Genomic DNA, 16,984 nt, shown 5'->3' with positions numbered 1-16,984 from the left:
ATGAAGAGGTTTTTATCCCCGACTCAGCTGGTTAACTTGCTCAAATGAACACTCAGTCAGCACTTGTTTGAATGAATAACAGCTCAGAGTAGAATGTGTTGCACCATCTATAATTCTTCTAAGCCTCATTAAAGCAGAGAAGCTAATATTAAATGACTACACTGTACATATACATAGTAAACATTTGTGTGTAGTTATGTTATTATTTATTAGCTTGAGGAGGGTGGTGAGAAGAAGTTAAGAACATGAAATCACATGTATATCTGTATTTATGACAAGGGGGAGTAATATTACATGACCATACGGTATCAATACCCGCCTCTCCCAGCGAAAAGGAAAACGGCAAAAAAATTGCTGGGACGGCGGCGAAAAAAAAAAGGGAAAAAAAAAATCAAAATCAAAATCAAAATCAAATAATATAAGAGAAGTAATTAATAGAAAAAGCATTGTCAAATTCGGAGGAACTAGTCTTGTCTTTTTTTCCCCCACTCTTTTATTCCTCTTCTTCTTCCTCCTCCTTCTTTTTATCCTCCTCAATTCACTCTTTTTCATCCTCCCTCCTATACTACACGATCTCTCGCCCGCTTGTTGTACATGTACAGTGCAGGAATTCCCTTTGCCCGCTGCAGCTTTCTTTCCTTGCAGACCCTGTGATTGAGTGAGAAAGGAGAGACATTTAGCCAGCCCCCGTTCGAGTGGTGAGTCCCAAGTCATTATTATTACTGTCTTCGTCCCCGTGTTGGCTCCCTGTGCTTCTCTCTTCCCTCCAATTGCCTCCTCCCACTCCCACTCCAATCACACAAATCCGTTGACTGACCAATGGAGCAGAAGATTCCCCAACAAAACACGAAAAGCCCCAATTCCTCGCCATCTCCTTCCTACCTTTGATCCCGTGGACATCCATATAACCATATAAATATATATACACACACATATATATATATAGATAGATAGATAGATAAATATCTTCTCCGCCCCATCAACACAAACCCCGAAATCTCCTAAATCCCGCAAACCATGACCTCCACCGCCCTCCCCAAGCGCACCGCGCTAAACCGGAATATCCCTACGGACTCCTCCACAGAGAGCTCTGCATGCGTTTCCCCAAGCGACAGCTTGCGTCCGTCTCCTTCCTCCACCTCCCTGTCGTCTCTGGCCTCGGATGCGCAGGAAGAACCCCTAAAATTAGTAGACACCTACGGAAACCCCTTTGAGATCCCAGACTTCACCATCAAGCAGATCCGAGACGCCATCCCGGCCCATTGCTTCAAGAGAAGTGCGCTGCGCAGTCTTTCATACGTAGCGAGAGATATTTCAGCTTGGCAGGGACCTTCTACCTTTTCCACAACTATGTCACTCCGGAATACATCCCATCCACCCCGATCCGTGCGGGACTGTGGGGTCTCTATACCTTCGTCCAGGGTCTCTTTGGCACCGGCCTATGGGTCATGGCCCATGAGTGCGGACATCAGGCATTCTCTCCATTCAGACTCCTGAACGACACAGTCGGCTGGATCTGCCACTCGGCGCTGCTGGTACCGTACTTCTCCTGGAAGATCTCACACAGCAAACACCACAAAGCCACCGGCAACATGGACCGGGACATGGTTTTCGTCCCCAAGACACGAGAGGTATTCGCCTCGCGCTACGGCTATCTCGCGCACGAGCTGCATGAGTTGATGGAGGAAACCCCCATCCAGACCGCTACGCACATGATCCTGCAGCAGCTGTTCGGATGGCCCTTGTATTTGCTCTCAAACGTCACGGGCCACAACAACCATGAGCACCAGCCTGAGGGCCGTGGTAAGGGAAAGAAGAATGGCTTCTTTTCCGGTGTCAACCACTTCAACCCGTCCAGCCCGCTGTATGAGGCCAAGCACGTACCGCTCATCCTCCTCAGCGACCTGGGCTTGATGATCACAGGCTCCGCGCTGTACTGGGTTGGCCAGAACTTCGGCTGGGCGAACCTTGCCGTGTGGTACTTCGTGCCATACCTGTGGGTCAACCATTGGCTAGGTATGTAGAAATCAACTCAAATCTCCCCCTCAATGATTTCCTTTCTCGTCTCCTTTCACTACCCTCGGAAAGACAAAAAAGAAACAAATTAACACCCCCCCCCAAACAGTCGCCATCACCTACCTCCAACACACCGACCCCACCCTCCCCCACTACGCCTCGCAAGCCTGGACCTTCACCCGCGGAGCCGCAGCCACCATCGACCGCGAATTTGGTTTCATCGGCCGCTACCTCTTCCACGGCATCATCGAGACCCACGTTCTGCACCACTACGTCAGCACGATCCCGTTCTACAACGCCGACGAGGCCAGCGAGGCCATCAAGCCCGTCATGGGCAAGCATTACCGCTCAGACACCAAGGATGGGAGCTGGGGGTTCATCAAGTCGCTGTGGAAGAGTGCCCGGACGTGCCACTGGGTGGAGCCGTGTGAGGGTGCGAAGGGCGAGGGACAGCATGTTTATTTCTTCCGGAATCGGAATAATATCGGTGTTAGGCCTTCTGCCGTGGCGACGAAGTCGTCGTAGGATCTAATTGCTTTTTATTTTGTTATTATTTCTCCTCTCGTTTCGTTTTTCGCTCTCTTTTGTTTTTCGGCTCCTGTTTTGTGTCGCTTTTCCCTGGCTGCTCTTTCCGGATAAGTATAGAAAGATGAAGGAAAGGGAGGGCGCCATCATCTTTTTTATCATATATATAAATAGAGAAAGTAATGGATGGATGGATGGGGATGATAATGAGTCTTGATACTCCATTCTTTTCCTTCTCACACCAACCCAGCCCCGGTCCCGGTCCCAGTCCCTCGTCCCGCCGCCATCCATCCACTCTCAAGACGAAACCGAGAATCGACGGAAGCCATGAAACCCTCTTCCAACACCATCAGCACGTCTGTATAATTCTATCAATCAACAGGCGGAATATTTTCCTCTCTATTCTTTCTGGCGTTGGGTGGGGAAAGGGAGTGCTATTACATACCTAGACGGACTTACCTTGCTTTATCTCCTCTCTTTCTGATTTTTTTTGGGCCTTCACAGAACGCGATGCGATGCGGATGACCCTCTTTTTTTCCTGTTTTTCGCTTCGCATACAAAATACCAAGAAGGGAGCGAGGGTGGGCGGCGAAAGAGAAAAAACCTGACATTTAGAAACCGCAAATCCCAAGTCCTTTGATTCCGATGCCGTCTTCTTCTTGCTTGTCATGTTCGAGCTTCTCATTGACAAAACATGTTTTGGACTGTTGTTTCGTTTCCCTTTTGATGCCTCGAGTTGCTTCTTTCTTTTTTTTTTGCTCACTCATCTTAAAAAGCGATATAGAAATACGCACTTTACCAGGCTAAATAACCTACCATATCGACGAATTAATGAAAAAGAAAAAAATGGACATATCCATCCTGCAGTACATCACCTGCCTTCCTTGGTTCCCAGATATGCGAATGGTTATCATCATCGCAGTTGAGGAGTTGGGAGGAAAGGTAGAAGAACCAGTATGGCGACCTGAATGAATAAGTCAATGCCATTCTAAGCAATGTATACGTAAAGCATACCTGGCTAAAATCCATTGCCTGCGAATTTCCTCTGATAAAAAATATCCGGTTTCATCATTTTGCTGGACTTTTCGATCTCGAACTCAAAACGAAGGGGGAAATGATAAACTGATAGAAAAAAGAAAAGAAAAAAAAAGAATCATCGGAGAAGAAAGAAAACAAATGGAAGAGTGGGCAAGAACAATGGCCACATGCAAGACAGGCGGCAGCTTTCCTTTTGCCAGGCAAGATGCAGCTCAGTATAAGCTGCAGAGTAACGTTGATGATATATCTATATATCTATATATATAGGATGATCCTGCGGCGGGGTTAGGTTGAATAGCTCAAGTTGCGCCCAACAACGCCCCCGGAGATATGTATAAGAAACTCACATTCTTTCTCTCTTTCTTTCTTTCTTTCTTTCTTTGCTTCACCCTTGATCCTTGATCTTTTTCCCCGTTTCTTTCTACATATACAACCCCCCCGGTCATCAAGGCTTTTTTCTTTGATCTTTTCCCATTTTCCTTCGCGCTTCAATCTCCCTTCTGGCTTCTGTGCACTTTGATCCCCCTGTTCTCCTATGCAAGTTATGATTGAAACCCCCCCGCATCCATCCGGTGCATCCGCGGTTAGGCAGTGACGTTGCCACATTCAGGCACCCGGGAGTCCTGTTCCTTGCCCTGGAGATCTTGCTTTATGGCATTTTTTGATGTTGATTTTAGATTTTAGATTTTTAGATTTTTATTTCTATCTATTTATTTATTACTTTTTTTATAGATCTGTTTGGTGGTGGTGGTGGGAGGGGTTGATTGGCTTGGTTATTTATACCTGTGAAGAAGGGAGACTATGACGTTATTCTTTATGCCGGGGAAGATCCTCTGGCGTTTTCTTCCTCACAGAGAAGATAGCAGAGAGAGAAAAAAGACTCCGTAGTGCCCAGCAGGCAGGTTGACAATAAATACTCTGGGTCACCCATTAGTATTATTGAGCAAAATGTCCACCGCATCCCAACGCTTTATACGTGAAGCATTCTCCAAGGGCAGCGGGTTTCCAATATTCTGATCCACGCCCCTGCCTGCGTAGCAGAAATTCAAGCTGCACCGGACAAACAGCTTCAATCGCCGCATGCAGCGCCGTCCCCCTCTCATACGGGATATGATAAAAGTATCTGTACGGTTCCTCGACCGCATTGATATCAACCGGCAGCTTGATGCAAGGCCGTTCGTCCATGTACGTCCTTTGCGGGTAGATCAATTCCGGAGTTGATGAATAGCTGGATGAGCGGCATTATTGCTGGCGAATTGGGAAGTACCTGAATTGCCCATTGGAGCACCGTGTGCCCTCCAAGCAGATAGGTCCGCGCCAGTGTCCAAGAGCATTCGGATGATAATTTTATTGCCACCCTTGACAGCGGAATGCAGCACACTCGATCCATCGCTTTGCACAGAGCTTACATCGGCCCCGGAATCAAGCAGAATACGAACTGCTGCCTCATGACCTCGTTCTGCTGCGGCATGTAGCGCGCGGTGATTCCAACCATCACACTGGGCAGAGACAGCAGCTCCAGCGCCCAAGAGAATCCATAATATTTGGCAGTGATTCCGCCGGGCGGCTATTTCCAAGAGAGTCCGCCCATGTTCCACCTGGCTCTCGTATCCGCCCCAGCTTCGACAAGCAGCCGCACCATTTTGTCATCACTGTGAAATATAGCAAGTATCCAAGCACCCCCTTCTCGTAGCTGCAAGTTCACGCGCGTGCCCGCTTCAATTAATACTGGAGGCCACGGCTCTTTTCCGAGCACGAATGGCATGGACTAGAGCTGTTTCACCATCGCTATCGCACGGGGAGAGGTCAGCTCCGGCACTGATGAGTAGTTTGACTGTGCGCATTCAGGCAATCTTTCATGTTAAGCATTGTCGTGTGTCCGTTGGGGTATAGAGTGGAGACGTCTGCTCCAGCCTAGAGCAGAATTTTGACCTGCCCTGAACAGCTAGAATCAAGGACGTGAGTCCGGTATCGTTGGTGATTGAGCCGTTCACTCTCCTGGAAAAGGAATCGCTCGATCAGTTTGTCGTGCCCGGTCGGAAGCTAAGTAATGCAAGAGAGTATTTCCAGCTCTATCTTGGGCAAAGGCAATTCGGGGGATTATGTATGTGGCAAGTTCATTTGCTGCATGCAAGGGCTGGGATGATGTCGGAAGGCAAAAGTAGCTCAACGATGTATATTAGTATTTCGGGAGGGATCCCGATCTAAAAGATTTAGTGACCTCATGGTGAACTGGTGAACTGTACTCTATATTAGAAGGGATATTTGCGATGTTTGAGATGTATCCTTTTCTCCTTCTTCTCTCCTCTTTTTGAAGTTTGGATATAATAGTGCCGGCGACCAGAAGGATAGCTAATTACAGCGTAACTACTCATGTTCAGGCGACGCTATCAGGCAGCTGCAGCGATATATAACTCTGGGCTGCAATCTCGACAATGCTCAAAAACAGTGCAAAAAAGGGACAAGTGGATTTTAGCTGCATATACGGAGTATACCAGATAGATCCATTTATTCGCATATTGATCCAGTAAACTGTCAGTGACAGGTTTTGATGGCTTTCTTCGCGGATGTGGCGTAAGTAATTAAATATCCTGACAACAAGGTGTCAACCATATACCGCAATCCGTGTATCAGCTGCAGGAATTCCTTCACGATTGTTTACATAGCAGATGTAAATGATAGGGCGTGTCAAGTCTTAAGTCTAAGCATTCTTTGTTAGCTTTCCCGGGGTCGACTTTGTTGTCGTCATGTCTCCCTCCTCCATAGGTTGAACCCCTTTTACTTCAGCACCACGCTATTCCTACGCTTGTCTGATATGGCCAAACAGCATTTCATTTTCCAATGGTAAATGTATTTTGTAAGATAACTAGCTAAGCTATCTGCTTGTATTATGTGTTCAAACATTTCCTCTCCCCCTTGAAGGAGTCTCCCGATTCCTACACGTATAAGACGGTGTGAAATCTGCTATTTGCTGATAGGCTGTTGGGAGCAAGCAATGTTCAATTGCATCTCTACCAACCGCCAAAGGTCTCTTTCCGTGAAGAATGTCCCGCTGCCCGTCATTATCGAACTCGAGACATCTTGTCGCCCCAATGTGTCACCTCCCTCCCCACGTAATGTACCAAGAGGCACGCCAACCTCTTTTCTCATTCTAAAACAGCGGGGATATTCCACGGAGGAATTAGAAATGCAATTAAATGACATACTAAGGGTGATAAATCATTTAGCAAATTTTTCCTGGCAAGAGGGTGATGTAGCTGGCTTGTCCTTGCGGTCTATGACTTAGAAATTTATTATTTCTTGCACAGCTTCAAAGGTTGATAAAGCTGGTCCAATCCCTCTAGCACTATAGTCGTGGTAGAATAGGCTTGGTCAACAAACGCTGCAAATGCTCATATACTGCCGGCCATGACTACGAACATGATATCGATCGATCTGTAGATAGAAAGACGCCAATGTTCAATCGTCGCTAATCGGAATAATACCTCGTATCCCGCTTGGGTGTATTTCGAATCCGACCGTGCTAAACATGGGATCATATTCGACCATCTCTTTGCTTCCAGTTGGTCCGTTGTCATCATCATCATCATCATCATCATCGCCTAGACACTGTTTAGGGTCCCCGGACGTCCACGGTGAGAACACAACTTGAATCGTCCGCTGTTTCCGATATGAAGGGATGGTGGCAGAAAGAAGGTCATCATTAAGTTCAGCTATAGAGTTCACGGGGTTGGGTTTCCGCTCATTTGGAGTCTCCCCTTTCTGAGTATCTCCATTCTCAGATGATTTTTTTTGAATAGGTTCACGTTTTAAGGGTGTGCGCATTTGGGGCTCCGCGGGACTTTGAGAACTGGGTTCTTTAGGAACATCGTATGCGGAAGGCACCGAAGACAATAAAGCGTTCGAATCTGACATTTGCCAAACACCCCCTGTATCCGAGTTTTCAATTCGAACGGTCTCCATCTTAAGTACAATACGGCAGGCAATCTGGTTTGTCCAGACAATGCCAAGCGCGGGCGTTTTCCATTCCGAATGGGAATTCATATGCATCGCGTCTAGGGTAGATGCATGCGGATCACCCCAGCCAGTGAAAAAGGGCCGCTGGTAGTCAACCTTCAGCAGTGCAGCTAGGTCAAGAACACTCAAAGAAAATTCATCATCCTCGGCCTCAACCATGGACGACGGGATGGGAGACGACGTAAATCCAAGCTGATGAGATGGCGATGACCTAGGACCCTCAGAATCATACGCGAAAGTCTCTTCGGGATGAGAAGATGGTGGCTGGGATGGATGCTGGGAAAGGGATTCCTCAAAATAACTGCTTGTGGGTGGTTCAGGTTCGTCTGCCCATAGAACGTCCTCCATGTGGATCCTATCTGACACTTGGTTCGCAACAACAATGGCGATATTCTGATTGGCGGCTAAGTTCCGTAGAAACTGGCCAAGCTTTTTAAGCTGCCATGCCCGAACCAGTAAGCCATCCACATTATCCGAATCACTCTCAGCGCGATAGTTGGCTGCTATAGAATCGATAACGACGAGGCCAACATTGTACCGGGACACAGCCACTGGAATTTGATAATTGAGAATGTGATCCTGGGACTCAAGATCGATGGTAGTTATAGCCAAGATGTTTTCCAAGGACGGGCGAGGAGACTCCTCTGGTAGGGTAGAAATTATAGGGTGTTCCTCAAGAAGCTGTGACAGCCTGCCTGTAGGCAGATCTGACTCCGTGGAGAAGTAGAGAGCCTTTTGAGATGTTCCATATGGTGGAGGAAGCTGAACGGAAAGCAATAAATGGAGAAGGAATTGTGTTTTGCCGCATCCGCTGCCATAGTTACGGAATGTCAGCAGCCGTTGAACAATGTGATGGTGAGTGTAACTGTCTTACCTTTCTCCTGCCAGCTCTGTTACATATCCCGTCGAAATGCCACCTGCCAGGGCCTGATCTAAAACCGGGTCCAACGTGCTAATGAACGAAAGCGTAGGCAACCTCTGGCCTTGTTTCACATCTGGATCCCCGTGGTCCTCCACTTTATCGCGCACGTTACCGTCCAGGCTTCTAGACACCCCATCCGCCGACTCCTGATATTCGCCCAGGCCAAGATCTCGATGCAAGGCATTGATCACATCCCCCGCCAGAGCACGCACGTCCGTCACGGCGACTTTTGCCTGCTTGGCAATTTCCAATGGGTCAAACAAGACCAGATCTTTTACCGTAATGCTTGCCCTTTCAAGAGAGGGCAATATATGAGCATAGGACTTCGTGGGGAAGTCGGGAAGTGTGGAGAGTAGATCCATGTATCGATCGCGCGACGGGCGCTGAATTTAGATTTGCACGGGGGCACGTCGGGCAGCATAATTACACCAGCCCCTTAAACCTAGTAAAACTGTGTATCGCTGGGTAGGTAATCGGAATATCATGTTGGCTTAGTCTTTTGCAAAGTCAGGGTTAGCCCTGTTAGAGCTGGAGTGTAGTGGCCAAGGAAAGATAACTTTGTCAAAAGCAAATATCCATAATGCTCAAATCACTCCCTTTCCTGCAACCATTCTCGTTGAATTCTAGTCATGGCCCATGGGTATGTATCGCGACATCGCCAATTGTCACCGCCCATTATTGGGCGCGTCGTTCGCCTTTCAGGTTAGTCAGCACGCGCGTGCCAAGACGGCGGAAACACTGGGAAAGCTTCGGAGCGCTTTCCGGCTTCCGTTCAGGGTATGTGTTGGCCGTTAAGTTGGCTGCTGTGCGATGAGGCGATGGCGATAATGATACGATGACGATGATGAATGATGTGAGGAGAGTCTCGGGCATCCAGAAAAAAATAGGAGTAATTCTAGAAAAATAACCCCAAATATCCGATCGGAGCCGAGTCTCTGTGCCGAACCTTATCAGATGATCAGATAAAGCCAGCTTCCCTTCCCGCGCTGTATTGTGGGCACACTCGGGGACTTGCTTTGAATTCCAAGATTAGTTTTATATAAACTTGCCGACTTGCAAGCCGAAACCAGTCGGCATTCGCTCCGTGGCTGCTTGACCTTGGTCGCGGGGCCAAATATTCAATCCCCAGGGACCACGCGCCCTTCTCGTATCCTTGGCCAATGAAACCTGCTGCGGGGTTTATTCCTTCTCGCTGCCATATTTAACCGTCCCCCACCCCCCGATTCCTTAACCGCTATATATGGCGGTTAATATCTTTGTGGAGAAAGAGCATATAAATTTCTCATTTTCTTTCTACGTTGATTCTTAAACCCCTATTTGAGTGTATTGAAACACTACTGCATATTACTGCCTCCTTAAACTTCAAAGATGTTACCACATCCACTCGAACAGCTGCGGGCAACTGAGATCCACTGTGCTCGAGATGTCATTTTCAAGGTTAACCCAGGGGTCCTGATCCAGTTTCGTTCGATATTCCTCGAAGAGCCGGCCAAAGCTTCTTTAACAAGCTTCCTGGCAGCGGAACATGGAGGGACACTCACTTCTTCCACTCCACGACCACCACGATTGGCCAACGTATACTATGATACCATCCACTCAGACAAGACGCATAAGTATTTTGAAGCCGTGGTTGACTTGGATCTAAAGGAAGAGGTGTCCCGTCAGGCCTTTGATAGTTCAATGCAGCCCTCATTCACACTGTAAGGCTTATCCTATATTAAAAGACATAATTTTGTTCTTCATTCGCAAATGCAACGACCTATGCTAACATTATCAAGGGAGGAATTTTACTCATTTAACGAGGCATGCATGACATCCCCATTGTTCCAGGAAGCTGTATCCAAATTCAAGTTACCAGAGGGATTCGTCCTTGAGATTGATCCGTGGCCATATGGCGGGCTCGACCATGGAGAGCCAGATATTCGTTACATGCAGGGGCTTTGCTTCGCCAAGGACACTCGGAATGGAAATCCAAACTCCAATCATTACGGGTACCCAATTCCTCTCATCCCAGTAATGGATTTCCACAAACGAGAAATCATCAGGGTCGACAAGCTCGCAACGGGAGGGACCGGTGATGGCCTAGCTTGCGACACTACCCCGACAAACGTATTGGACCATACTCGCCCGTCTGAATATGTCCCTGAACTTCTGGACGTAAAATTACGAACGGACCTCAAACCGCTTAATGTACTCCAGCCCGAAGGACCCTCCTTCCAAGTGAGCAATGGCAGTTTGGTCGAATGGCAGAAATGGAGATTTCGTGTTGGATTCAACCCTCGAGAAGGCGCTACCATTCACGATATCCATTATGATGGGCGGAGCGTTCTATATCGCCTGAGTTTCTCTGAAATGACGGTTCCCTATGGGGACCCTCGGCCTCCATTTCATCGAAAGCAAGCCTTTGATTTTGGCGATGGTGGCGCTGGGCGGTCTGCTAACAATCTGGCTTTGGGCTGTGATTGCCTAGGTGTTATCCAATACTTGGACGGATTTAACATCGACGCGTCAGGTCAGCCTTCCGTGGCTAAGAACGTAGTCTGCGTCCACGAACAGGACAACGGCATCGGATGGAAGCACACTAACTTCCGTACCGACAGGGCTGTGGTTACCCGCTATCGTGAACTTGTGGTGCAGTTCATCATCACTCTTGCCAACTACGAGTATATTTTCGCATACAAATTTGACCAAGCCGGAGGAATTACTGTCGAAACCCGAGCGACTGGTATTGTCTCAGTGATTAACATTGATCACGGAAAAACCTCCCCGTGGGGTAATGTAGTATCTCCCGGCGCCTTGGCTCAGAACCATCAGCACATATTCTGTCTTCGCATTGACCCCGCGATCAATGGCTATCGGAATACAATTTTCCGCGAAGAATCTCTACCAATGCCCATGGATATCCATACCAATCCGTTCGGGAATGGCTATCAGGTAGTTACGCAGCCGGTAGCCACTTCCGGCGGATTCGACGCTTCTCCAAGCACCAACTTAACAATCAAAATGTCCAATACCAACGTTCTAAACCCCATTTCCGGCCGCCCCGTCTCCTACAAATTTACTCCCCCAGCTACACAGCTTCTGCTCGCGGACCCTCGATCCACCGTCGCGCAGCGTGCCCAGTTCGCAAAACACCACGTCTGGGTGACGAGACACAGGGACGGCGAATTCTTTGCCGGCGGCAAATTCACCAATCAGTCCCGGACCGAACGGGGCGGCGTTGGCGACGCTGCCGCCCGAAATGAAAACACCCTTGACACCGACGTGGTGATCTGGTCGGTCTTTGGGCTTAGTCACAATCCTCGCGTGGAGGACTGGCCCGTGATGCCAATTGAGAAAATGGAAGTGCACCTGCGACCTGCTGATTTCTTTGATCGTAACCCTGCGTTGGATGTTCCTGGGACTAAAAACCCAACGAGCGTGCTTGTTGATGGTAAGACTGACGATTGCTGTGCTGCGGGTGGGAAGGTTCAGCGGGCACCTGAATCACATCGTCAGAGTTCGCAGGATATTCCTGTGAAGGATAGTAAGCTGTAAAGTAGAGCTTTCTGGGTTGTTATCATTCTTATTATTATTTATGTGATCAATGATTGATGGATGGTGATTGGTGATGGGGGGGGGGCTGATGTTTGGGATTCCTTTTTTAGACACGGAGTTATGAATTTTTAGTAGTTACTTGATATTGTCTTCTGACACACTTAATTAACGTATTATAGTTGACTACGTAGTTAAATCTCAACGCCAATGATACTACATATTTATTTAGTCACATCTATTCATTCATATCTATATTTCTAGGAGATTTCCCACACACGCCCGTATTCCGTACATTTGAGATAGGTATATCTGTTAGTTCTCATCCCCTGGCTTTGGGACTTATGAGTTATATAACTAAGCCCCCGAGCCCCACGCGATCCGTGGTTGTATCCCGCCGCTGGTTTAACTCAGTCGAACCGCCCGGAATCGGCAGTCTTCCGCACCCTCACCTGAGAAAACCTGAATATACGTGACGTCTTTTGATCATTCCTCACCAACCTCGACAGGTATCAGAGTAAATAAATTAGAAAACAAATAGTACAATATAATCAGACTTCCTTCCCCTCGACACAGTGTCAAAATGGCAGTATTCCACATAGGTGCGTTCTTTTCAGTCACCTCCCTGCGTCCTTCCTCTTCGCCCACCATAACTAGTTAGTTACCTCTCTAGAAAGAAAGAAAAAAAAAACGCTAAAACCAATCTGAATCCCACGCACAGTCCTCTTCAAGCTAAAGCCCGGCGTCACGGCGGCTCAGATAGATGAATTCAAGAAGGCATGCAAGGCTATGGTTGGGCAGGTCCCAGGTACGTTTATGTCATGAACAGTGAGTGGTAGTTACATCGCATTGGCAGCGGTTGCGTTTCAAATACCTACACTACGTTAGCCATGCTTGAAGCGTTGGAGATCCCGAGTTCCCCCCCAAAAAGGGAGAACTTCAAGTTCCATTGCAGATACCGTCCTTAGAAGCAAGAAAAAAAAAAGGCACGAATTCCTGAAACATTTTTTGAACAGGCCTTCGCGAAATACACAATAACCCACCATTGGCCATGACAGCATCCCGGGCCAAGGGGTATGATATGGGCTTGTTGGCCATTTTGGAAAAGCCGGATGATATCTCGGTATATGCAGGGCATCCGTCGCATTTGGTGTATGTCAGCGGTCTTCCTCCTCCTCTTTCCCCACCTTTATTTTTATTTTTATTTTAAAAAAATTTATCATTGATTTATATTGGAGCAGGGTGCAAAAGCTACGAGAAGAGATATGCGATGACGCATTGGCATACGATATGGAGTTTTAAGTTTGGTTTTATAGTTTATCTGTAACGGTGGTGCAGGTTTTTCTTGTGGAATAATAATAATACCTAGCTGAATGTCGTGCGGTGGAGGTAAGGTGCTCAATTTCTATGTACTGGAAAAATTTTCTTTGTATGTATGCACGTATGTACGTACATTGTACATGTACATGCACGGGTCCGATTCCGAGTTTACGGATAATACGGACTAGACGAGATGCCATACTGGAATCCGGTATTCGCCTCTTGCATTAAAACAATGACATCCGTTCGAACACCATGTTCCTCACGATTTCCGGAATTATCCACCTAGATGGCCAACGCCTCCTTATCTTTCTGTTGCATCACTCTGATATAGCGCTTTGCAGTCCACTCGCGCAATCGCTTTCCCTTCCAAATCATTAGAAGAGAAGACAGATTGGCTACTAGACATATCATTGCCATGATGATGGTGGTGTTTTGCAAGCCGTGATGGTTAATCCATGGCCTTGAAAAAGATGGGTTCCAGAGTTAGTTAATGCAGCCATTCATCTAAACATGCTAGAGGGGAGCATGGGGAAAACGAGAGAGAGAGGGGGAGAGAGAGAGAGAGAGAGAGAGAGAGAGAGATGACATACTGGCTGGCAAAAGTAAACCCGCAACCGATAATATTTCGAATAAAGAGCATAAGCACCAAGCTTTCAGAGGCGATGCGCGGGTAGCAGTGTACCGCGTACGTGATTGCAATTGCACCGCCGCTTCCGATTCCGAAGGCAATAAACACCATACCGAATCCTGCTGGGAGGATCCACATCGTACCCTTTAATACCCCCAGGCCATACATAAGTATCCCCGCAGTATTGATGACTGCGGGAACAAGCATCGTCCAGAGCCTAAACTCAGGTTCTAAAATGCCCTTGTTGCGCCTAGACAAGAAGATGATGCACCAATCGGACACATATCCGCCCCAAATCATTCCCGCTATGCCACCAATGAAGGAGGAAAAATTGATATTGCCAACGTTCGCCATGCTGAAGTTGTACGGGTCCCTAGAGAAAAGGTCAGATTGCGTCACGTTGAGTAACGAGAGCCACATAATCTGTACGCCGTAGATGAAACCCGCCCACATGACTGCCGGGTACGTTACTAGTGTGAACGGGCTAAGAGCAACGAGCCATAATGGCCGTGGATCGCTATAGGAAGTGTTATATAGTCCCATGCGTTGCCAGTAAGTTTTCGGAGGTGGTGCTGAATGCTCAGAAGTGTCACAGTCGACGTCATGTGACACATAGGCCTCGACTTTCACAGCTTCTAAATTTTGATTTGCATGATGAGACATCGCAGCTGTGTCTCCGGAAATCTCAGAGGACGTAGGAGGCCTGCGGAATGTAGATTCTTCCATTGTGAATAGCTGGATGACCAGAAGGACAGCGAAGAAAATGATGAGGTATTGGTAACACCAACGCCACTCCTGAGAGTCGGCGATGTGTCCAGCCGCAACAGGGCCAAGGTATGACCCTGCGTATATCGTGAATACGTACAAACTCAGTCTGGTGCCTTTTTCATGCGCAAAGAAAATATCGGTCGTCGAAATTTGTACCAGAGAGTCCACGGGCGCAGCACCAAATCCCGTGAGAATGTTTGCTCCCCAATACATCTGAACGGTTGTCTGGTATCTGCCCAAAATGCAGCCTGCAAGATTAAGAAAGGAGCCAACCATATACACAGGTCGTCTACCAATCTTCATGGCAATGGGCTGCAAGCAGACGCAGCCTAGTCCCAGGAACAGGAAACAAAAGCTTGACCCAATGCTCAAGTCGAAAAAAGTAGTTTTCAGATCGATGGTGAATTGTGTCTTAAAAAAATGCATCAGTCGAGGATTCGAGTTGGAGATGAGGCTAGAGGTGTGATGCACACTGCATGGGCTGAACATACCCAGACTGGCCCAACCCAATTGACGCAGACTGCAGCTATAAACCCCCAGATCCACAGGAGCCAGAAATGATACTCCTTGCGGAATTTAGTCCAGTTGAGGGGGTCGTTTGGGTCGTTCGATGGCTGAGGTACAAGGACAATGTCGTTTTTCCCTCCCTCCTGATGTTTTACATTCATTGTACCTTCCACTAAAGAGATTTGATCCTTACGTCAGTTCCCAATTCAAATGTGAATGGATCCGAGGGATAAACGTTACCTACAGTCGACAATGCGTACGGTTCCAGGGACCATCTTCACCCCTTCAATCGTAGCAAACTCTATCATGGCTGGAAAGTGCTCGCCTGTTTCATCTCCCCAGATAAAAGAGTGCTCTTCGCGGGATATGAGGCTGCCACACAGTTCAATTGTAGTGACTCGGATTTAAGCCTAATATTTTCAAGGATGAGTTCTCATTTTGGACATTCCGTCGCCTTTATATGCGCAAATCTCAATCCCAGTTGATAAAGGAGAGTGCGGCAATAAAAAATGACACAAGAGGGGAGGAATCCAGCTTCAGATTACCGAAGTAGAAGCCTTGGGCCCATTAGCGACTGCATAGGACAGGCTCACAAAGGATGATGGAAACTGTGCTACCCCATATCTTGAGCTACCAGAGGGACGTCGAAGTTTCCTCTTGGGATTCGCTCCTTTGTGATTGGGCACATACCATGTCCGGACAAGCTGAGTCCGGCTCGGCATTAAGGATCATCTTTCCCTCTCGTTCGCATCCCAACGAGCAGGTTTAGAGCTAAACGAAACGACTATAGTTGGATTGGAGACAAGTCGACTTCAGCAATATTAGGAGGCTCCAGAGGGGCTCTTCGATCTGTTTTGAGGCACCAAAAGTGGTTGTTTGCTCCCGATCAGCCCAGCAAACCCATACCCCATACGGTGCTCCAGACGGGGTGGGGAGACAAAATATGGGGTTGGCATTCTGGTGCGGGGAATAAGGGGAGTTTTATCCCCACCACATTTCAATTCTTAAACACACGATGCGTTCACCGGGTTGCGCTGAAAATCACTTCTTGTCCTAGAGATCATAGATGGCTGTTCAAGCCGTCCGCATTCTGGATTCATAGAAAGGAGCTTGTATCTAAACAGGCGATGTCATAGGTGCGATCCGTGCGGCGGCCGTGAATGTTCGTAATAATAAGGCGAAACCCAGCTTGAATAACAATGATGTAGTTGTAGCAATGATGTAGTTGTAGCAATGATGTACTCTGTATAGCAAGGACAGATGGGACAAACCGCGCTTAGTCACCGCTCCGCCTGCACCGGGATCAACCTGACCTGACTTTGACTTGACTTTAAATATACGACGTTTGTAGAACGTTGTTGGCCCAGGGGTCAGGCCCCAACGCCATAGTGTCGTCACGCAGGGAATAAAGGGACAAAATACTACGGACACGGTGGAAATTCCAAAAACCACTGGCTGCTGGTTGGGTGCCGGATAATCCAACCGGACATCGCCTTTGCGGTGGTAATCTTCCCAGCAAGTTGTCAGCCTCGATCTTCTCTATATGCAGAAGCCGGCTGCATTGGCATGCGAAAAATTCGCGATTCACACACTTGCATCCGCGCCAGAAATGGGCATCCGGATCACTGAAAAAAAATTGGATACCAACTTGAATTTCTTCAACCCAGGCTGGAGCTGCAAGGGAGCGTTAGCCTAATCCTCCGCCT

At 47.8% G+C, this 16,984-nt stretch overlaps 5 protein-coding genes across 5 annotated transcripts; 3 read left to right on the top strand and 2 right to left on the bottom strand.

The window, feature by feature from the left end:
* Positions 1–1,017: 1,017 nt before the first annotated feature.
* BDCG_08520 (omega-6 fatty acid desaturase (delta-12 desaturase)) lies at positions 1,018–2,541 on the top strand (the record flags this gene model as incomplete). Its single annotated transcript, XM_045424304.1, has 3 exons — positions 1,018–1,276; positions 1,327–2,016; positions 2,126–2,541. The coding sequence occupies 3 exons, from the start codon at positions 1,018–1,020 to the stop codon at positions 2,539–2,541; spliced, it is 1,365 nt and encodes a 454-aa protein (XP_045273049.1).
* A 4,497-nt stretch (positions 2,542–7,038) lies between these two features.
* Positions 7,039–8,880, bottom strand: BDCG_08518 (DNA repair protein; the record flags this gene model as incomplete). Its single annotated transcript, XM_045424303.1, has 2 exons — positions 7,039–8,407; positions 8,471–8,880. 2 exons carry the CDS (start codon positions 8,878–8,880, stop codon positions 7,039–7,041), a joined length of 1,779 nt encoding a protein of 592 aa, XP_045273048.1.
* A 1,006-nt stretch (positions 8,881–9,886) lies between these two features.
* Positions 9,887–12,055, top strand: BDCG_08517 (primary-amine oxidase; the record flags this gene model as incomplete). Its single annotated transcript, XM_045424302.1, has 2 exons — positions 9,887–10,218; positions 10,243–12,055. 2 exons carry the CDS (start codon positions 9,887–9,889, stop codon positions 12,053–12,055), a joined length of 2,145 nt encoding a protein of 714 aa, XP_045273047.1.
* A 580-nt stretch (positions 12,056–12,635) lies between these two features.
* On the top strand, positions 12,636–13,354 carry BDCG_08516 (uncharacterized protein; the record flags this gene model as incomplete). Its single annotated transcript, XM_045424301.1, has 4 exons — positions 12,636–12,654; positions 12,774–12,860; positions 13,069–13,204; positions 13,294–13,354. The coding sequence occupies 4 exons, from the start codon at positions 12,636–12,638 to the stop codon at positions 13,352–13,354; spliced, it is 303 nt and encodes a 100-aa protein (XP_045273046.1).
* A 303-nt stretch (positions 13,355–13,657) lies between these two features.
* On the bottom strand, positions 13,658–15,586 carry BDCG_08515 (uncharacterized protein; the record flags this gene model as incomplete). The annotated part of the gene is made up of 4 exons (XM_045424300.1): positions 13,658–13,835; positions 13,966–15,182; positions 15,263–15,450; positions 15,523–15,586. The coding sequence occupies 4 exons, from the start codon at positions 15,584–15,586 to the stop codon at positions 13,658–13,660; spliced, it is 1,647 nt and encodes a 548-aa protein (XP_045273045.1).
* Positions 15,587–16,984: the final 1,398 nt, after the last annotated feature.

The sequence above is a fragment of the Blastomyces dermatitidis genome, assembly GCF_000003525.1.
Source record: "Blastomyces dermatitidis ER-3 genomic scaffold supercont1.11, whole genome shotgun sequence".
Classification (NCBI taxonomy): Eukaryota; Fungi; Ascomycota; class Eurotiomycetes; order Onygenales; family Ajellomycetaceae; genus Blastomyces; species Blastomyces dermatitidis.
Note: the sequence above shows the minus strand (reverse complement) of the source record. Positions and strands in the feature narration are given on the sequence as shown.